Source organism: Festucalex cinctus, chromosome 10 (assembly GCF_051991245.1).
Source record: "Festucalex cinctus isolate MCC-2025b chromosome 10, RoL_Fcin_1.0, whole genome shotgun sequence".
Classification (NCBI taxonomy): domain Eukaryota; kingdom Metazoa; phylum Chordata; class Actinopteri; order Syngnathiformes; family Syngnathidae; genus Festucalex; species Festucalex cinctus.
The window spans coordinates 12,097,522-12,120,782 of NC_135420.1; the positions used below are offsets into that span (position 1 = coordinate 12,097,522).

The window sequence follows — 23,261 nt, forward strand, 5'->3', positions numbered from 1 at the left end:
CAGACCCACACACGCGTGTAGGCACACAAGCACAACAACAACTTATGTTGCAGGATACAATTATTTATCACATTGCAGTACAACGTGAGTTCAATTCTGTTTTTTATTGCCAAGCTTGTTAATGTTGATGACTGTCACCAAGTTCTAATAAACAATGCACTTTACACGTGATCCTTTTAATTGATATTTTGCTTAGTTTCCACTGAAGCCATATAATCTGCTATAATAGTAGTATCTAGAGGGTTTTAAACAACACCAATACTTTACTGTCACATTATTGTTTGTGGTTATATTTTAGTTTGTGCTTTGTGTGAAAACCCACCGAGGAAGGTGTTGGCGATGAACTCTGACACCTGATTCCCTGAGCGACTGGTCTCTGACAGTTGAGTCAGCTCTCGGTTTAGCATCCTCTTAAACTGTGTGGACACAAAAAACAAAAACAAAAATGTGGTTAGTCTAAATCAGTCAATCAATCAATAAACGATAGCACCCATGTAATTCTTTCGCAAGTCACAATGATCCCATCACTGGTGAGCTATTTTTATTTTATTTTTTTAATAACAGACATGTGTGCTACTCATATTGTCCTTGTGGTTAACTAGAACATGCTGGTACCGACTTTTTTTTTTTTTTTTTTTTTTTTTTTTTTTTTTTTTTAAAAGGACAATGCAAAGGCATCCATGTAACTGTACTTGTGTTTGTTTCGTCTACCTCCTGCGTGCGCAGAAATTAACTTCAAACTCTACAAGCAGCCAATCATATTGCGCCCTGTTGGACATTCCCTCAAAAAAAGAAAAGAAGAGCTCATTACCAGTGAGAGCCTAATCTGTTATGGTCTGGGTTTTGGTTTGGGGTTTTTTTTTGGTCATGTTTTCCTTGTGTTTCCTTCTCTGTCTGCCTCGTCAAGTTTTATCATGTCCTCCTGTGCTCGTTTTCCCGTTCCCTTGTGTTTATCCAAACAGCTCCCCAAGCCACTTGTGTCCTGTCCAGGTGTCTCTTGTTATCTCGTTAGTATGTGTATTTAGTTTACTGCTTTCATTCAGTCCTGGTCGAGTCTTTGTTGTTGTTGTTGTCGCCGTCACAGCTTTATTCCCTGCGCCTCTGAGTCCTGCCCGTTTACTTTACAAACTAGTAAGTTTAGTTCCCAGCCTTGGTTTGTGTTTTGTTGTACTTTGTTTGTTTATTAGTTAAATTAAAGAATGCTTCTAAGCACACCAGCCTCGCCTCTCCTTGCCACCCTCCACGTTGGTCCTCAATCCCCCACAAACCCTAACATAATCGTGGTTATTGAAACCATGACTTTTTAACCCCCCATAAATAGTCAAACCGGCAGTCGGCCCATGCCTAATACTCAACACAGCAAAAATGATGCACATTATGTGGACATTTTAAAAATGTAAAAGGTTTGTATGCAGTAAATAGGAGGTCAAACATTGTACACGAAAAAATGCATTTAGGCAATATTTGAAGTGACCATCGGTCATGCCGCAGCCATCTCAAGTATGTAAATATTGTTATCAGTCACTCATTTATGGAGCCAGTTACTGTATGCCCATCCAACAACACGCTCATCTATCCTGCATGTTTGTCCTCTCGTGAGGATGTTGCACAAACTTGCAAACCTCAGAAATTCCCTCCTTCATTACCCCCAAAATATAAGTATTCAGCATTTATCACAGCACAAGCGCTTATGTAACATCGCTAGCAACTGCTACGGTAAGTGTGACAAGAGGGAGGATATCTGGGTGAGAATACTGGAATGGTGCAGTGGTAACACACATGCTGTGTACCATAGTCACAGACACACATAAGCATCATGATTATGATATAGTAGATGATAATGGTGTAGCAATACGGTTTTGTCTGTCTAGCTCATTTTTGGGACCTTAAAACAAGCACCCACTTTGTCATGTCATTCCGGGGTTTGCTCATTTATTTCTACATATACTGTAAAAATGGAATATCCATAAAAATGCAACCTTCCCAATATAATGACTGCTCTCAACTCGAACATGCTCTGCTCATCTGTATGTGGCTCACTTGTCGCAAAACCTGCACAACTGACCAATACAAAGCACCATCCAGATGTAAACAAGGCGTGCTCACCTGTCTGAGTCGCCGGCACAGACAACCCCGAAGAACCAACACGGGCACGCCAATCCATGCATGTTGATCTTTCTCGGCTTAAAATCCAATCCAAATGGGCAGACAAAGTAACTGTTTGCTTAGTTCCGAGCGAGAACTGCTCACTGCACTGCTTTACATTCGGCAGAGATGGTTGACAAAAACAAAAGAAGCGGCAATGAAAATAAAAGTTTCCACAGTCTTGACGGTGATGAAGAGGTTGGGTGGGTTGCCAGGGGGAGATCAGGGTGGGGGGTGCAAAAGGGGGGGGGGAGAAAAGGAGCGACTAAAGTCACCCATTCAAGTACTTTCACACACTGTCAATGAGAAACATAAAAAGCAGAGACTGTGAGAATCCTTTGCCCCTCCCCCAGCCTACACAGTTGGCTCCGCTCTGACCAATCAGATTGGCCTCCTTCAGAGGATGGGCAAAGGAGAGGAAGCTGACTCGCCGACTCAGAAATGGAGGAGGAAAGAAACGGCGACGGATGGATGGGGGTTAACTCTTTCAGTTAAATCGCTCTTTATGAGCCCTAGTGTTTGAACACACTCACATTGGCTCTGCCTTCAATTTGTTGGAGGGTTGCAGCACATGAGCTACACACCATACATGCTGCAGTTTATTCTGGGAAAAAAAATGCTGGCATAGGGTGCCCAAACTTGAATCAAATGGAGAGCTCACATGCATATGTATGTGCCTAGTCCATGTGCTATTCAAGTTATTTTCGGATGTGGATACAGAGACCACACTAACCCAATGAAAAACTTTAAACCTAATGAATTGATGGAGTATATCCATCTTAAAATAATGTATAAAGCCCATCATGAAAGACCTGTGATTCGCTCCATATCCTCACCTTATTAGACGCCATCTCGCTGACCGAGTGCCTCGTCTGAAGTGTCTCGAGCTGGTCGAGACACCAGTCCAGCTCCTCCAGAGTCTCCATTGCCAGTTTCTGATAAGGCTCCTCTGAAAGGACAAACGCAGGTCCCAGGTCAGTCATTAAAACGGCCACAATCAGTGTGTCACCGTCGCTGTTTCCCTGGTAGAAGACGACTATACAATAGTTGGATCTTAGAATGAATATATAAAGTCATTTGAATTGGAATTGGAATCAGTGGTGCTAGTACTGACCTGTGTGACATGGCTTACACAGGGGGGGCTGGTTACTGCTTGGTGGCCACCTGCAACAAGCACCAATTGGGAAGATTTGGTAGAAAAAAAACCCGACATTCATTCAGTCCTTTTGCTTGCTCTTACTTGTTTCCCACACGATCTTGCAAATGCGTGAGAACGGCAAAATTACTTCTCACTGTTCGTAGACTGGCGAGAATCTGAAGAGACAAACAAATATGGAGCGAAGGCTCGAGTATTTCGATTGTGACTTGACAGGTTGATTGAGAGCCTGCTGAATAATCTAGACCGAGGCTTTAGGGGCTCCATTAGTCATGTCCTTTTGGGTCTTTATCATCATCACCTTTGTCATCATCATCACCACCACCACCATCATTCATACATATATTACCTATGTGAAATATTTAACTAGTTCATGCATGTTTGGGAGATACTTTAAATTTAAATAAAACGTGAAAATAACTATTCCTGAATGCACTATATAACACCAAATTAATAAACCAGTCTTAAATTCCATTGTTCTATTCGCAATTATGAGCATCCTTAAAGGGGAAGTCAACCTTAAACATTTCTTGAAAATAATATGTTATAAGTAACCTCACTATTCTAAAGATGACATTCTGATTAATATTACATTTATGGAATAAGAGTTATGCAGCAAGATCCAGCATTTTTTTTTATCTATCTCAGGGGTCGGCCATTTTTGCCACTTGTTGTCGACTGAAGATGACATCACAGTTGCTCAGGGCTCGGGCAATGACCAATCACAGCTCATCTGTTTTCTGAAGATGAGCTATGATTGGCTGAGACTTGAGCAACTGTGATGTTATTTTCGCTTAACTGCAAGTGGCAAAATGGCCGCCTTCCGATATTGATAAGAAAAAAACTGCTGGATTTTGCTGCTTAACTCATATTCCACTAACACAATATTAATCAAAGTACTGTACTTAGACTAGTGGGGCTGCATAGAATATATTATTGTCAAGTATTTCTTTTTGGGTTGACTTCACTTTAATGTAAGAACAACAATAAAACTCCAATTTCTGTGATAAAAATATGTCTGACGTGTAAACAGCCTTATTGTGGAGTTGAATGTTTTTTTTTTTTTATAGCATAGATGTATGTGTGTGCGTGTCATGTAAATGCGACCAACCTGTGCAAATGGGGTCACTATCATGTCTTCTCCATGCCTGCAAATACAATCAAACATGCATTTTGTAAGATTTGAATTGAACTTCTATTTAGTCAGCGCCCTGCGACATTTCATATTCATAGTGGGGAAAGGATGTCTGTATGTGTGTGGAAGTATTTTCAACAGCACTTCATTTGTTGCTAACAAATTTGTTCTCCCTTTTAAAGGTAAGCTTTTTATGCAGTTCTTAGTGAACACACAAGAATAGCCAGAATTTTCATGATGCTGTAATTCTGAAAGTGAATGTTTTATTAATTTAAAACCGTATTTAGTAATTGATTGAATTGTTTTTTTATTTTATTATCAGTTCTTATTGCTGTTGGAAATGTACATTTCCCAGAGGGAGCCATCCCAAAGGGATCAATAAAGTCAAGTCTAAGTCTAAGTTTATAAACCTAAAATTGAGCTTTGTTGAACTATTATTGGTGATTTTGCCAACATTATATATACTGTACTTATAGAATGGGATTGGTTAGCACATGCCAAAACTTGAAGGCTTCTACCGTAAAAACACAAATAAATAAAGGTAATATTTGTGATGAAAAAAAGCTGCTATTTGCGATATTTTCATATGATATTTGCTTCCACGCTTTGTTTTCGTCAGTGGAACAAGTGTATGTGCAAGGAATCGGGCACATCCATGCATTGGGTGCGGCTAAAGGCCATGTTTGAAAAGTTCATGTTTAAAAGTGTTCGGGTCACAGCATGCATGTACACTCAGAATGACATGAAGAAGGAGAGTCACATCCGCCCAAACTGTACATTCTACATGACTTGTAGTCCAGCAAACATTTTAACATGAAATGTCTGCGGATGAGAAATGTGTCACTTCTTTAACTTGAGCAGATGAACAGTCTAGTGATTTTGTTACTGTATGACGTGTTAGTTTCACGCCACACCAACAGGTATGTGACATAGCATTATATGACAAATGCATTCTGGGACTGTTTGGTCTGTCCAGGGGTCGCAAGGAGACGAGCTGGTTTCAATCATGGGAATTAGTTCACAGCAGTCCCTACAATTTGTCTCACCGAGGTAGCCAACTGACTTCCCATTGCTTCAATCCCTCCTCCCTTCAAAACAAAGGAGCAACATGTATTGGTCGACAAGGAGTCACTTATGCCACAGATGGAACCACAGGTGGGGTAATTAAATGTTTTTAAAAAAAAAATAAGAAAGAAAGAAAAGAAAGAAAAAGAGAGTACATTTACATTACTACTTAATGAAGTACTCACAAGTCGCTGGCCGTGGATGAGTTGCGCGACATGGTTTTGGGAGAGAGGTCAAAATCTGAGTCGGAGCGGTACAGGAAGGACTCGCGCCGTTGACTGTGGGGGACATTGGATTGGAGGACCAGACCGGAACCCGGACTGGTCTGGCTGTCCAGAGGACTGCGACCCACCGAAAGGCCATTCTCCACATCAAAACTAAAAAAAAAAAAAAAAGAGAGACAAAGAAAGGTACAACATTGAATGCACTGTTTGTGTTTATACTGCAAGATATATAAATAAAACTAAATGAAACCAAGGGCAAAAAGCATAAAGATAATACAGAACTGAAGCTAAGTACAAATAATGAGAAACACAAGAAAGATACAACAAGGCAATAAAGCAGTGATTGTTGTTGGAATTATAACACTGCTTTGCTCTCTTTATAGAAGCGTGGAACTGCAAATGCAGAGTCAACATTTCAGGACTGGCAAATACATTGCCATTTTGGTTCGATTTTTGTGCATTTTTCCTGAAATTCTGAAAAAAAAATGACAGGTGATTTTAAGAAGGTTTCAATGCAAATGCTAAAATAATTGCATTTTTCTTGCGGAGGTTTTTAGCATTTAACCTACAAATACGGTCTAACGTATTTACAAATATGTTTAAACGTATTTCCAAAGATGTTTGAACGTATTTACAGATATGTTTAAACATATTTACAAATATGGTTTAACATATTTGCAAGTATGTTTAAACATATTGAAATACATTCAACTGTGTGCAAATCCATACATCCTGTACATGCAATTATTTGCCAGTCAAAAATGTTTACTCCACATTGGCAGTTCCACTCCCCCGACCCTCGTTAGAAACAAATGCTCAAATTGTTGTGGCCTAAAATCATGAAACACATTCTTGATCCGTGCAAAATAGATTGATCCTTGCAAAATTTGCAAGAATGGTTTCGACCTTGAGACAAGTTGCTTGTCAGAGACCCATAATACACACAGCTCCTCCCCGCTTGCTTATTACATCAACACTGACGTGAAGCATGTTACATCAGTCGCACTCCTCACTCATATAACCTCTCCGCACCCTTTATTAACCAATCACCACATTTAACGACTGCATCTGTGTAGTGTACACTATGTAACGATCATGATACTGTATTTTACACAGGACTGTACGGCTATACACATTAATATAATAATCGAGGATAACATTGACTGAAGTGCATGATCACTTCTCTTCAGGTTGTCCATTTTTGAGACACTGGCAATATCATTTACGACTGGGAATAACCTTGTTGGAAGGTAATATGACTTTAGGTGAAAAATGATATGCTGACAACTGGGTATTTTTCCTCATCTTTAAATAATAGGTCACCCCACCTCTCTTGCCTGGTTGTAACAATACAAAATAGTGCAGAGCAACTGAAGGTTGCTGGAGTCTATTTTTAGCACAACCTGTCTACAACACTCCACTTATAGCAGCGGCTGATAAATGGAAGATGGCTATTATGCAACTGATGCTGAATGAACCAGCTCGATTCACAGACAGAGAATTGAAGAGGATTGGGGGAGTTCGGGAAGGCTGCATCCAGCAAAGTGACACAGTGCAGCATCTCACACCTGATTGGTGTGACACCTTGCAGATGGGCGGGGCTACAGCAGCCCTTAACTCAATGATGATACCCGCCACCTAACCCAGGCTGATTTCCCTCCCCGCCCGTGCCAGCTCAGTGAAAGTGGCCGTGACGAGGCTCCATCAGAGGAGGCCAGTGACGTCAGAAGCTATAAATAGATCTGCCTGGGGAACTGGGCGAGCTGTGAGGGAACTTACGTATATGTAGCTCCCCCAAATACCCTTCACCGATACATTTGAGCGGAATTCTTGACATATATTTTAGTAGTGGATGCAGAGACACATTTTTAAGTGCAGTTTTGATGGGACGCCTACAAGATTTAACTTGCTTTGTAGTAGAACTGTGCAATTAATTGAAATTCAATTACAATTTTAATTATTATACTCCACAATTATAAATCAGAATAATTGAAAAAAAAAAACAGATTAATACTCATTTTTGAGTTGTTTAAATATTTGCAACTTTTTAAAAATTTAAAATAACTAATTTAATCAATTTTGTTTCATCTAAAAGGAAAATGCATAATTATAGTATTTCAAATAATTGTATTTGTCTTAATATTTTTTTTGTTTTTCCTTTAAACATTTTGTTGTTTTGTACCAAAAAATAAATGATCGTCCTATTGCACAGTGCACGTGCTGCAGTCAAACTTCAAGTTTTTGCCAACATAAATAAATAAATAAATAAATAAATAAATAAATAAATAAATAAACAAACAAATAAATAAATATTATTATAAATTATGTTTGGTCCGAAAGGAACTGACATAATTATAGTGCTTCTATTTTTAGTGTTTTTATTTTATTTTTTTGTTACATTTTCTTGTTTTGTACCAACAAAAATAATCGATCGAACAATCGTGATTTCAATTATTGCCAAAATAATCGTGATTATTATTTTTTCATAATCAAGCAGCCCTACTTTGTAGAACCCATATTATTCAGTAACTGTATGTTAATGTTATTCCAGCTGGCTGGTGTGTTCAAACGTTAAATAATGGAGAAATGGCGCCCACTATTGATGAAAATTATGCACTACAACAATTAATTTTCAGCAAAAACAACCACTGCTTATACTTATAGCATGTTTAAAATAAAAGCAAGCATCACAATCCAACCCCCAAAGGATTTGTGAACTCTTCCTATAAATAAAGGACTTAATGCAAGTACTGATCAGCATGCTTTTTGATGTAAAAGATTAAGTGTAGAAAACTTGTTTCATCATTGTAAACTGCCATTAGTTTTCAATGGCACAATTATATTGACAATGTCAGGATAACATAACATAAAACCTCCCATTGAACAGGCAGAGAGGCAGAGAAAGGAAGAGAGAGAGAAAAGTCGACAGGCTGGCGTCTTGTTCATTCACTCATATTGCATTCATAACAAGATGACCTTGGTGGTCTTCTACCTCCAGCATTGTTGTCCCGTTCTGTGACGCAAATAACAGCCCCCCTTATTGCTCTTCGACTCGCTTCTACTCAACTTTTCTCACACACCCACATCCTAACCTCGGCTTTTGTTCCCAGGATGTGCGGCTTGCATTCATTGCCAGGTCTTCCCTCACTTGACTTGAAAGCAAACAATTGCGCAACAAATCTTAACAATTGCGCAATGAGGTTTAAGCCAGGGATATTTCGATTCACTTTTTGTATAGCTCAAACTCCTCAATTTGTTTATACAAACAATTACATCAGTGATTCTTGATGTGTGGAACTAGTTTACAACTAGTGGGCTCCCTTTAGTGGTGCACGGAAGAATCACTGACTTTAATGTTCAAACTGCATATAAACAATTTATTACAGTCAATATACAGTCATCACAAGAACTTTAGCACACTTTGAACATCAACACTGTACTTAAGAAAAATATGAACTAAAGAAAAACTCAAATAATGATTCTATTCAAATGTGTTGTGTTCAAGTTAAAAAAATATACTAATGTTTAACAATTCTAAAATATTGAATACATTTTTTTGTACTTAAAAGTTAATACATCTGAGCAGCACTTAAGGGTTAAATGTGATCATTAGTAGGAGTTTTCCCATCACTATAGTGATCATAACAGTGACTTAAAACTTTATTTTAATCAGGTAAAGTACGTTTAAATTTAGCTCGGTTTCATCTGAGATCTGCATAGAATGACGACTACGAAGGATGGGCGAGTAAGTACCGATACCAGGCATCGGTATCGGGCCAATATCCAGCCTTATTTCAAGGTATCGGTACTCGCGATAGCGGCCAATACCAGTATCAGCCGCCCTCTTGTGGCCGCTCTACAATCAGGAACTGGGTATTCAAAATTAGAATAGAAAATTGCCATTAATTTAATGCAATTTGAAGGAAAATGTTTTATTGGAATATACAGTACAGGTCTTTCTTAGAAATTACCAGTCAATTGTTTTTTATAGGGGAGTTTTATGTATCAAAAGTACTAATGGTATCGTTACTTGGTATCGGTATTGTACTTGTATCGGTTTTAATTAAAATGGGATTGAACATTACTAATGGCTGCATAAAATGCAAACTTTTTGACCACTATTTTATTTTACAATTTCCTTATTTTGCATGGAAAATATGATCGTCCTGTTATGTTATTATAACTATTCTTAGTTATTTTTCTTACATAGACAAATTCAGCGAGGCTCTGTGGTTGTCAAATGAAGGCTTTCTTCTGTGGAAACAAACGATATATAAACAATTTTGAGAGCCTTCTTAATATTATGCAATTAACATGGACCATTACCCCTTTCCACTGGAAAACAACTCCTCTTTCATTAATTACTGTCAAGTAAACTGGCAAGTGAATACATATTTTGGTGTTTCATTTACTTTAGCAATAGTCCAAACTCCCAGTAGACTTTAGAGAACTAAAAGACAAATCCTTAGGAGACCTTCAATCAGTCATGGAGTTTGTGCAACTATGTTAGAAGTCAGAATGTCAGGATGGAAAATGGCGAGCAGTATATGTGCGTGTAATGCGCTCATGGGAAACTGCTGCTGAGGGATTTAAGTAAGAGTCACAAAAGAAAGAAAGAAACACTAACGGGCCAGATGTTATTTGATGGCAAATGACACAGGACTGGTGTCAAAGGTCAACCCACACTTATCTAAACATTTGCTACCTCCTGTTTTGATTTCTCGTATAGCGTGGGAATTAGCTGGGAGGCCTCACAACATCACACCAGGAAAGAGGCAAGAGGTGAGGAGCAGAGCGGCAAAACAGATGAGGGAACACTGCCTGGAGTGTGCGTTAGCGTGAGAGCTGTCAAAGACGACATGACGACGAGCCTGAGTGAGAGCACAGAGGAACCAAAGAGGATTTGTTTTCGTCTTCCAATTGTAAATTGGATTTGAAGCAGCAGAAGAAGAAAAAAACAGCCCCCTGTGCTGCCATTTTAAATTGGCCTTTGCTTTCACCGTGACTGTTTATGTCTTCATGATGACACGTAGGTAGACTAATAAACTATATGTATGTAACAAAAGCGAATACTTCACAGATTCTGAAAGCCAAGTATCAACACAAGAAAGCCAACAACGCCCCCTGCTGCCCTTCATCGGTAAAGTCCCAACAGAACAGAAAACCTACAAATCAATTTCACATCACACGATGAGTAAGTTCCTTCTTATGTGTGTCGTATTTTAGTTTTAGCTGTTACCTCTCACCTATCGTCAGTTAGGATAGGCTCTAGCTTACCCGCAACCATAGCCGTGTTTCGCTATCGGCGAAGTAGGCCGCTGCCTAGGGCCCCCAAGCCACCAGGGGGCCTCCCCAAGCTCTATGTGTAATCTTACCTGAGAATGATTCAAATGTCCTGTCTTTATTCTGTCTCTAATATTTATTACATCCCATTTTTTATTTAAAAAAAAACCAAACAGGACATAAATAATATCAACTGTGATGTTAAGCAGTGGCTGGTGTTTTTGTGTCAGCTCGTGACACTACATCAGTAACGTCACTAGGGGTGTTTAAAAAAAAATCGATTCGGCGATATATCGCGATACTACATCGCGCGATTCTCGAATCGATTCAATAAAAAAAAAAATCGTTTTTTTTTTTTTTTTTTTTTTTGTTTTTTTTAAGAGAGCTCAGAATTGTTCATTCGGTAGTCTTACCGATTCAACGTCTTATCATCATTGCCTTTTTTTTTTTTGTGTGTGTGTGTGTGAATCGATTTTTAAACCTCCATTTTTAATGGAAAAATATTCAACAAAACGTCTGACTTCGGGTTAGGATTCACACCTTGAGCATGGAAGAATGTTATATGAACGGAACATTAAGCCTTAATATTTTTATTTTAATGCTGTTCAAACATGAAACAGATTACAACCTCTATAAGACTGAAATTTCAGATAAATAAATAATACATTTTCATATAAATCTTACACTCTACAAGCTTACTGATTAGTATTTTCTAAATATGAATGAAAAAAAATCGCAACAATCGACTTATAAATTCGTATCGGGATTAATCGGTATCGAATCGAATCGTGACCTGTGAATCGTGATACGAATCGAATCGTCAGGTACTAGGCAATTCACACCCCTAAACGTCACTGTGTGAGAATGAGTGACATCTACCCTTCCCGTTAGCGAGAGTACTACTAAATAAAACAGACACCGTAATGTCGTCAAAAAGAAGCTCTCAGCAGCGCGGAAAAATGGAAGAAAAAGAAAACTGAAGATGACAAACGGTCAAAGAGGAAACATAAGGGACTTGCTGGTGATGGATAGTTGGAGGTGAAACTCCATTTATTTTATTTTTTAGCAAGTTTGTTTATTTGTTTTGCTAGCCAATTCGATAGCCTCGGGCATTTATTATAGATGTTAACTTTCTCTTGGCCAGCCCTATACTTCAGTGAAAAATTTGTAATTGGGTACAAGCACTGTACATCACAATTTTTAATATAAAAACAGATTAATTTTAATTAATTAATATTCTGTATTACTGGAAGCGGTTAAGACAATGGATGGATTACTGCAATATTACTGTAATTTAAAAAAAAAAAAAAAAAAGGGAGAATATTCACTCGTGGTCTATTTACTTGATAACCTAAGGAGGTTTGTCTTTCTAGGAGCACTTCTAAAATATTTTGGAGCTCCAGATAATAAGCCAGGGGGATCTTCTGAACTTCCTGACAAGGAAGCCCTCCGACCACCACTTTCCTCTGCAGAATCTCCTGACCAGTATACAGTATTAGGTAGGTGTTATGCTGATAGTGTGAGACTGACGTTAAATAAGCATTATTTGAAGTTAGTTTTCCTTGTTGCACTCTAAAATAGTTTGTTTTGTTGTTTTATTTAAATTAAACACTTTTCAAAACACTCAAAATCCGTTTTATTCAATGACATAACGAGGACTGTCAACTTTTTAATGTTGTTTAATTTTAACTGTAGTCAGTTTTGCTTATAAAGTGTAGGAGACCATCTAAAGGGTTATGAATATCTTCATGGAAGTTTGGCAAACTAGGGGCCCCCAAACACAATCTTGCCTAGGGCCCCCATGGAGTTAGAAACGGCCCTGCCCGCAACCCTAAAGAGGACTTTTTTTTTTTTAAATAGCATGATTACAGTATACACTGGTGCCTGCTGCTCTCCTCACCAACCTGACCGACCGACCACACTTCAAAACACTCCCAACATCTGATCTCAGATCAGCTACAGGTCTAAATATAGCTGAGGGAAGGACAAGATCACGTTCAAGGCAGGTCATCAGTTCTGCTTAGCACGTATACACATACCGTACATATGGGATCCCCACAGATAAGAATATTGTGTTACTGTCCAAACGTGTACGTGCAGAAATAGAACGTGGCCAGACATTATACCAATTTTGTAGTTCTTTATCATGATGGGAAAGGCAGCCCTAGGATTTTTTTTTATACATACATAAAAAACATATCTTGGACCTACTGTACCAACTCAACCGTTCCTTCATCAATGATGCTTATGAAAATGTGCAAAGTGGCGTAAAAGCACATTAAGCTGCTTCGCTGTTTACAAGGGCCACCTTTTCAAAGCAAGCCCTCCAGTCTGAATATGTCAGAACTCTAAACCTTTAGGCCAAGAAATTGCAGCCCTTTCTTTCAGTCTGACCATTTATATATAATCACAATTGATATTTGTGGACTCCCTCCAAGTTACATTCACTCCTCCATGCAGAAAAGTATTGATCAAGTTGTCTACGGGCACTGATTAGCTTTGTCCGTCCAGTGGCGCAGAATTCAATACAATGGCTGATCGGCATTAACATCATTAGAAGCTGGAAAGGACAGTCACACACTAGGCCAGCAACTCACACAAAACACCCACACACACCCACTCAGACAGAGGGCAGTGATTACCCAGACTGTGGTCCAGGCTCAGTTTTGGCTCCGCTATTGACCCAAAAATCGAACAACCTGACATCACACTGATACACAAACTGGATAGGCGAGTTCAGACCACACACGCACACACACAGATTCTACCTGGGCCGCTAACAGGCCATGCTGCGCTCTTCTCTAATCATGTTCATATAGCACTAATTGGCGCCTTTCGCTATACAGTGATTGAATCTGACAGAGAGTCACGATTGTGCCACTTCTTCCTCTAATTAGCTAAAGGCAACTAAGGAGCAGACAGTCCTCAAGCTCACAGTGGGACGGACACAGCAAAAACACATTGAGGCTGTTTTCTTTACAGCTTTTCCTGTCATTTGAGGTGTTTATTCGTAACTGATAACATTGTAATGAAAATATGTCTATATTTTTGCCTGTGAACGTGTTCCAAAGAAACCATAGACAAAAAGATAGGTCAATTCTATATGCTGTTGACTAGTTGCCAGTTACCTCTTTATTCCATAATTAGAAGTGGGAAAAAAAAAAAAGAGCAGGAAAAACACCTCTTCTAGAAGTTAACAAAGCTATTTGTAATGATGCAACACTCATGTAGACGTACTTAACCCGACATGTTTTTTTTTGTGTTTTAATAGCTATGCCCTTAAGCTAGTTTCACATTGAATTTGCTCACAGGAATATCATTTTGTTCACAAGAGCACTACTGATTGCTCTGCTCTGGACCATCTCACCTTATTATATCTCAATGCATTTCATTTTAATTATCATTAGTAATCATCTGGCTGATTTAATCGTCCGATATTAGCTCTTTAAAATGTGGTCCAAAAAATGGCTGATTTTTGCCAAATGTTTTTGGTTTTTTTAAAAAAAAATTTAACATTCAAACCCCCCCCCCCCCCCCCCCCCCAAAAAGGCACATTTTTTGACAATTATCCATATCAGGCAGGGCCTAATCATTGCTTTGATTGCATTTGTTTCAAATGATACCATTCTTTGCACAATGCACATCATGATACATCAAGTATATTGTGCAGTACAATGGCAACAAAGGCTATTGTATTTTATGCAATTCTATTCTAAAAGCTCATCCTTTTCCCTGAGTTGACCATCATTTAGATTTACAGTCCCGGCACTATTTTTTGCTGTTGTGGTCTTCAAAATTACGCAGTCACACAATGACGCCTACTTGCTGACGCCAGTTGTGGCTTCACGGCTGCTAGCCAAAGAACAATTAACCACGTAGCCAGTCTGTAATTTCAACTGGTCCAATTATTAGCTTGTTTTCTTTTTTTTCACCAAATATGAAGACACAAAGGGTGATTGAAACTCGAACCTTTTTGCATTTCATGGCACGCAACTGATGTCTCATCGCAAAAGCATTTAAGCTAATGTGTTGTTGGCACAATACGTGCTGATGTCAAGGAGAGCAATGAGCAACCGTAGAAGCGAGAACTCGGCAGGTTCAGTCGAAAAGAGTACCTTCCAAATGGCTGCACAAAAAAAATGAATTGTCAATTATGATCATGTCTGAGTCGTTGAAAATGGGGGTGCTCTGTCTGGCAGAACAAATCTTCATATTACGTTAGACCAACTAGCCAGAACATTACAGTATACAGTAATGCCCTTGCATGTCTGTTTTAGTTTTAGTTACATTATAGTCTGGCATATTGAATCACATTCATGTCACAACATGTGGACAGCGTACGATGACCTCGGATGTCTCATCATGAGTGAACTGTGAGTCATGTCTCAGTGTGATGACACAGGCTGAGTCCCAAAGGGCTTGCTAACCTGCTGGGACTCCACCAAAGTTCACAGATTCATTGACGGACAGGATAGGACAGGACAGAGAAGACATGCGACACCTACGTGTGTTGCACGTGACATTTCAACGCCTTCTGTATAAAACGATCCATGTCCAGATATAATATGGTGAGCACGCAGTCGCATTAGTCACATTTTATGATATGCTGCCAGGCCCCGCAATAGTAATAATGAGTGAGTCGCAAAGAACAATAATTACATAATTAATTAATTTTAACTTTAGTTTAACAGTTAAGTCTAAAGGTGATGTGTGGTTTCCATTATATTTGCGCAGCACCTTATATGGCCCTCTTCAACTTACTGTATGTTTATAATTATATGACTGTTGCTAATGTACAGTATGTCTGTAATGCATATGAACATTTGTTTAAACGGTCTGTACAATTAAAAAATATTTCGTGATAGCAACAGGACAAGTCTGGAACATTGATTAATTGCATTGCATTATTATTATTATTATTTCCATTTGGGAAATGGGGAAAACTGAAATCAAACAAACTACACAACAAAGCTCAAATCTCGTAGAACACACAACAGAGCCCAATGAGAAACCAGCCGAGATAACCATCAAACAACTGGACCAATCATGCCACATTTGCATACACCACTGAAATAATATAACTTATAAACTATACAACTTCAAACCTTACAATGTTGAGTCAAGATGAGCCATTTCATGTTAAAAGTGTACAAGGTACCCATTAAAAGGCAATTGTGTGCACTCTTCCTCTGCTGCGTGTTCAAAGTGTTATTATACGCACATGTGGTTTATCCATCAATCTTATATACTGCATGTACTTGACTGTGCGATCATTAGCCTTGTCTCTGTGACGGAGTTTTACCAGCGGGGCAGCTTAAACACACTTTGATCCTCCTCTTTCCCCACACAGGGTAAAATGTTTTTTATTTTTCAAAAGGCCGATTCTGAAAATACGTTTTATATGAACTGGAAAGCGGAGAAGTAAACCGTCTTTTTTTTGGCGACAATATAACATCACTATTCAAAACAGAGCTTGATAGAATAATTCATATTACTTTTTGAAATTAATCTTCACCCTGAACAGGGCCTTGCTCCACCGAATTATCACACACGTACCGGCAAATTAATCTATGCACAACCCCCCCTCCAAAAAAAATAATAAAAAAAATAAATAAATAAAAATAGTGGTGTTAAACTATACTGCAACTATAAAACTGATGGGAATTATTTTTTTGCAAAAAAACAACACAATATTCATCCATTTTCTACATTCTAAACCATGAAGTCTCTATTTGTATGTAAGAGTAAGAAGAGACGTGATTCAGCTGATGGAGCATAATGAGATGTGATGCATGATGTGGCGGAAAGGAAATGATTGTTTTCGGGATGTGTTTTTAATAAGAAGATTCAGTCTAATTCATTCACATTTGGACTAACATATTCAAGAAAAAAGTAAGAGAAAAAAAACTTTTAATTTGACCTAATCTTCTTTCCATGAGAGATTTATATATGTATATATGTAGGGATTGCAAGAAATGATTGTTGTCAACACATTATGTGATTTCAGACATTTTTAAGTTTGAAGACTGAAGACAGAGCACTGTTACGTAATTGACACATTCTGAATTCATCGTCAAGATGAGGTTTGACCTGGCAATTTTCAGCCTCTGACTTTTCTACAGCCAACTGTTTGAAATGCTGCCAATTCATGACAAGCTACCCACCCCCCCTCTGATTTAAAACCGACTGCAGGAGCCGCTGGTTGTTGGGTCAGAAAAATCTTATAGAAAGCTCGAGCATGTTCCTCTCCACTTTTTCGGTAATATTCCAAAATTCCAAAACCATGCATGGTAGCCAAAGACTCTAAATTGGCCATTAGTGTGAATATGAGGGTGAATAGATTTTCTATATCAACACCTTCTTAAAATAATCACCCATGTCATTTACAATATTTCAGATCTTTCAGGAAAATTGAACCATTTGCATCATAAGACGATTTATGCAAAAAAACAACAACAAAAAAACAACATTTTTGAAAAAATAAAATAACAGGTAATTATTTCACAAGGATGACGATATGTGTGTTGAAAGCATAAAATTTGTCTTTTAAAAAAAAAAACGTTTAGATATTTGCGGTGAATAATATATTTTTGTGGATGTGGTGCCAACTTTTGATTACAAAAGATACAACTGAATGACTATCTCCTATTATAGAAACATGTCTACTGTAATTTACTTAAATGGGAACACTAAGATTTCAATCACTAAGTGAGATTCTTGATCCTAGTTTGTTATTTACTGTACAGGTTATAATGTGTTGTATTGACTGATTTATGGGACAGAATATCAGCAAAAAACGGTGTGGGGTGTCCAAGTTTGATAAATGAGTATTTAACAAAAGAGAGTTTGAATGAAAGTATTGCACTGACTCCAAATCTTGCCTACCGTCTTCGTTTCTGCACGATATCGATGGGTCTATTGACAGCACACGGCGAACCGCCGATATTCCCATTGCGCATTTTCAAGTACCGCTCCTGGAACGAGGGGGCCAGATACACACAGTTAGTTGGCAAACTCATGTTTTCGCTCGGTGGTCGGTCAAGGGGTGTCCTTCCTCTCTTTTCGCTCTCCGCTAATCGTCCCCTTCCTCCTCTCCCGGCCACTCCGCGACTCCTCCACTCTTGCGTGCGCTTTCCTTTCCCCTCACGCCGCACCGGGTTTCCTTTGACGCACGGACAGATGGAGGAAAGCCCTCCTCGGTGTGTTTCAGATGCATGCCTCCAATCCAAAGCGTGAAGAAAGCCAAGGTAACGCTGGCTTTAAAGAGCCATTTCCTCAGCTTGCCGTTTCAGGTGGTTCTCAAGTGCTGGATGAAAATGTGAGAGCAAAAGCTCGGCGGTTTGTTTCAAATCCAAAGTGAGCGGAACTCTCTGAGGATACACTCCTCCCTTGCTCTGCCCCTCTATGGCTCGTTCTACTCGTCTCCTCCTTCCAGGCACATGGCCAACGTGTGCCTTTAAAAAAAAACGCACATGAACTATGTGCATGTGTATGTACAGAATGTGTGTGTGAGTGTTGCAGGGAAAAAGGAGGGTCTGTGGTTGGGCAATCGAGTTGGAGCTGCATGACGCGTGTCTGAGCAGAGAGCTGCAGGAAGAAACGACGGTACTGTACTTATGCACTTATGCAGTTTTGCAATGGTGAAAGTTGTATAATATACACAGGCATATCAAATTACTGCCGCAATTTGAAGTTGGAAAAGCTCTGAGCAGCATGTAAGCACGTCTGACTTGCAGCTCTCAGATTTATGGTTTGAATCTCAGCTATGGCCTTCCTGTTTGGAGTTTGTCGCCAGGTACTGCAGCTTCCTCCCAGATCCCCCAAAATATGCATAACTGAAGACTAAATTATCCATAATGAAAATGTGAATGTGAGTGATTGATTGACTTAGACAGGCTTCAGCTCACTTAGGGTGAAGAGGAACCAATGTATACACAACAGTGTTCCTCAACATTCTCCACAGTACAAGTCAGAGTTCTAAATTCCAAAATGGTGCCAGCTCATTTTCATAAAGATGACCGGAACTCAAATTATTCTGATGCCCACACTTGCCAGGATGGACTGCCAACAAACTGTGTGGAATGCCAGTAGCAACTGGAAAGAAATGGCTTTTCATTTGGACTATTATTTTCAAAGTTTCTATCAGCTCGTTAAGATTTGTTTCATACTCATATTCCCATGGGGGCTGGCACGGATGCGGCTGGCGCAACCGGATACGGCACAATTGTGCTGTCCACTGGTCGAGCTGCTCCGATCCTCTCCCCTGCCAGTTGCCCTGGATTTAATGCATTTTACACTCATCGTTAAGGGTGAGAGGGGTTGGCCCAAGGCTTCTTGGCCAGCCCACTGCTCAGGCTATCCCTCTCTGGTTGTTTTGTTCCACACGCATTTTGGGGAGCAGGGAGGTTCAGGTCGAGAGACAAATGTGGGTCAGCAGTAACCAATGACCATCCCGCCTCGCCCATACCAGCAGCCTCTCCAATTTGAATGCATTACGCAAACCCCATTTCTAACCAAGTTGGGGTGTTGTGTAAATTTAACGTATTTTTTTGGCAAACTTTCTCGCATTTTGAATTTGACGCCTGTTCCAAAAATCCAGTGACAAGGAGGGTATGTTTACTACTATCACTGTGTTGCCTAACCTTTCCTTTTAACAACATTCAATCAGCATTTGGAAACTGAACTGAATGCACTAATTCAGCTTTGTAGGTGGAATTATTTCCCATTCTTGCTTGATGTACATCTTCAGTTGCACAACAGCCTGGGGTTTCTGTATTTTGCACTTTATAATGCGCCACATATTTTCAATGGGAGACAGGTCTGGACTGTTGGCACGTCAGTCTAGTACTCACACTCTTTTAACCACAAAACCAAGCAATTGTAAAGATGTGCAGAACGTGGCTTGGCATTTTTGTACAGGAATGTCCCTGGGAAAAACAAAACAAACAAAAAAAAGTTGCTTGGATATTGCACCGAATCTTTCAACAGCAATGGTGCCTTCACAAATGTGCAAGTTACCCATGCCATGAGCATTAACATCTTATCTGGACTCATCAGACCACAGCATGTTGTTCCACTGCGTACCTAGAGAAGATAGCAGCGTTTCTGGGTGATGCTGCAGTAATTTTCTGTTATTTCACAGAATTGTTCTGCCGCCCTGGCTGCCAAAAAATTACCCTTTTTGTTTTTTTAAGAGAAAGTAATTTTCTGTTATTTCGTAGTATTTTTCTGACACCCCAGCTACTGGAAAATTACAGATTTTTTGTTTGTTTGTTTGATTTTTATAGTGTGTATCACTAGATGTCCTTTCAAAATAAATGTTAATACAATGAATGCTACCATCTATAGGACATTACAGAAATTGTAGTTATTTTCACTTTAAAAAAATTGTCAATTCACATTAGATTAGATTTCATTCCATTAAATAACAGACAAATATTTGTGAAATTATGATACTTTTGTGAATGTATTTTAATATTATATGTATTTCTAATGGAGTTTTTTTTTTAAGAACAGAAATATTGTGTTTTTACAGTTACAGTGATTTCACGTTATTTTACATTTGATATGTAAAATCAGAGTTTATTTTTATAATTAAATTATATTTTTAAAATACATAAATAACTAAGATTGGAAGTAAAATTCTGTTATATTGCAGTTTTTTTTTAACAGTATATTCAATTGAATACAGGATAAAAAGTTTTGCAAATCATTGTATTCTGCTTTTATTTACATTTTCCGCCACATCCCAACTTCATTGGAATTGTGGTTTGTACAAAGTGAAGAGAAAATGGTAGCCTGTCAGGTGCTGGCTGACTAACACGCATGTGTGACAGTGTTAACTTGCTAATTATATTTCTGTAGGTACACCTGTAAGATTTAGTTGTATGATGTGGGGTCAGTGTCACCCATACCGACACAGCCTGTATCATTATGTCAACTCCTTGGACTGTCTTCTCTTTCCTTTATTGTTATATAATTTGAATGTACGTCCTTTAGTGTGCTATATGCGAGGATCACCAGTAAGTTACTGCACAGGGATGAATGGACTCGCTGGACCTGATATGTCATCATCTCATCGACAAATATTTGTCTTTTGAGACATAGGGCAAGAGGCTGACGCAGATGTGCTGGCAGGCACATCGTCCAGAAAAATGGGTCAAGAGGGGAGGGAACCTCAAAAATCTGAAATAACCGTTCAAATGTTACTGGAGTGGAAACCCTTGTGACGGTAATGGAAGTTACGGAAATTTTGAAACAGGTTACTGTGATTACAACTAGTTTTAAATGTTATAGTTACTGGGTTCAGATTGTTTATATACTGTATGTAAATACTTTGTTATACTTCTTTTGCATGAGAGACTTGTGGAAGTTTATTCCTGACAAGTGTGTTCACGTTAGGTTGCTATTGGTTTGTTGTTTTTTTTGCTCCATTTGAGCAAATTAAGTGTTTTTTTTTTGTTTGTTTTTTTAAACCTGGAACAAATCTAATATTAAGGAATATGAAAAATCTGATGCCTTTCTGGATGTTTTCTCAATGTTGGATACCGCAAAAGTGACTCATTTGGTTACACAAATGAAGTAAGCCATCTGTTGAACTGTATCCCTGACCCTTTTGTTAGTGTAACTTGTTCAGAAAGAATATGTAAAAATTTGAAAAATATCCCACCTAAAGAGGTCCAGTTCAGAAAGTGCATTGTTTCCAAACGGAGCCATCAAATATAATAATCTATTCATCCATTTTCTATAATACTCATCATTAGGGTGGTGGGTGACTTTGGCCGAGGTACACGTGACCCAAGACTGGTTGCCATTGCCAGCCAATGGCCAGGCATGTAGAGTATACAGGGTAGCATAAACATAAAATCACATCACATGTCATATTCATATCCTATTGATCCATTTACAGCAATACCTGTAGAAAACTAATAGAAACACAGGAGAACATGCAAAACCGCACATGAAAACTGGAGTCAAGATTCAAAGCCTGAAACTCAGTACTACGAGGCAGACATGCTAACCACTAGTTCACTGTCGTCAAAAATCCAACGGCATTGAAGATTATTGCGCACAAATCACTCTGCTAGATTACACAAGAAAGAACAGTTTACTTCAGGATGCTTACAAATACCCTTTTCTGTTAACCTTAAAAAAAAAACAAAGGCACCTCCTATTCCTCCCACTCGTGGCCACTTCCCTCCTTGTGCAAAGCGCTTGTGAAACACGCTGGACCTCGAAACAGATGTTGGGATAGATGCTAGATGAGAATGAGGTGTTTGTGAGGCCACCGTGTAACTGAATCCAGCCGCCAAATGGCTTCTGCAGCCCAGCTGGCTCTGATGACAACATGAACTCTGCTAATGAGAATAAGCTGTGACGGGCAAGTATGATTTACGTGCAAGTGTGTGTTTTGTGTCGGTGTGAGTGTCTACTTCATAAAATACCACCGGTATCAAAATATTTCATTGAAGTATCAACTTTTGTCTATTATGAAATTAGTATAACAATACATCCTGTCCATGTTATAGCCTACATACCACAGTATACTGTATTGAAAATGAAGCTTCATGAATCACTTGCGATATTTTTTTACATGTCTAGATCAGGGATGGGCAATCTCGGTCCTCGAGGGCCGGTGTCCCTGCAGGTTTTTGAGGCTTCCGTTTTCCAACACAGCTGATATATGATCAGCTCATCAGCAAGCTCTGCATAAGAGGGATAACGATCTCGTTGATTGGAATCAGCTTGTGTTGGAAAACGGTAACCTCAAAAACCTGCAGGGACACCGGCCCTCGAGGACCGAGATTGCCCATCCCTGGTCTAGATGGTGCTCTTGGTTTGAAGATGCAATGAAAATTTAATTGATTCCCATTCCCATCTTTAAATCTAGAGGATTAAAAAAAACAATACTATTAATAATAATAATATATATACATATATATATATATATATACATATACATATATACATATATATATATACACATATATACACATATATATATACACACACACATATATATATATATATATATATATATATATATATATATATATATATATATATATATTAGGGGTGTCACGATTCGCCAACTCCACGATTCGATTTAAATTTCGATTTTGGGGTCACGATTCGATTTTTTTTTCGATTTTTTTTTTTTTTTTTTTTTTCCGCTCCCCCACTTTATAACACAGAGGCATATGCTTCTGTAGGCTAAGGCTAGTCTATGATCATTGGTTCTATTCATTGTACA

General features: G+C 38.7%; 1 protein-coding gene across 5 annotated transcripts in view; it reads right to left on the reverse strand.

Moving 5' to 3' along the window:
• Positions 1-23,261, reverse strand: part of LOC144026673 (3',5'-cyclic-AMP phosphodiesterase 4C-like) — an 88,799-nt gene that overhangs the window by 13,503 nt on the left and 52,035 nt on the right. For 3 of the 5 annotated variants that reach the window (XM_077533561.1, XM_077533562.1, XM_077533564.1), the window contains 6 exons: positions 5,687-5,878; positions 4,413-4,449; positions 3,386-3,459; positions 3,260-3,309; positions 2,982-3,094; positions 323-416 (listed from right to left, as the gene is read on the reverse strand). In XM_077533561.1, coding sequence (XP_077389687.1) covers positions 323-416; positions 2,982-3,094; positions 3,260-3,309; positions 3,386-3,459; positions 4,413-4,449; positions 5,687-5,878 — 560 coding nt within the window. Of the gene's footprint in view, positions 1-322; positions 417-2,981; positions 3,095-3,259; positions 3,310-3,385; positions 3,460-4,412; positions 4,450-5,686; positions 5,879-17,893; positions 18,451-23,261 lie in introns of those variants that run through there. The other 2 variants (XM_077533565.1, XM_077533563.1) reach the window with 2 other exon arrangements.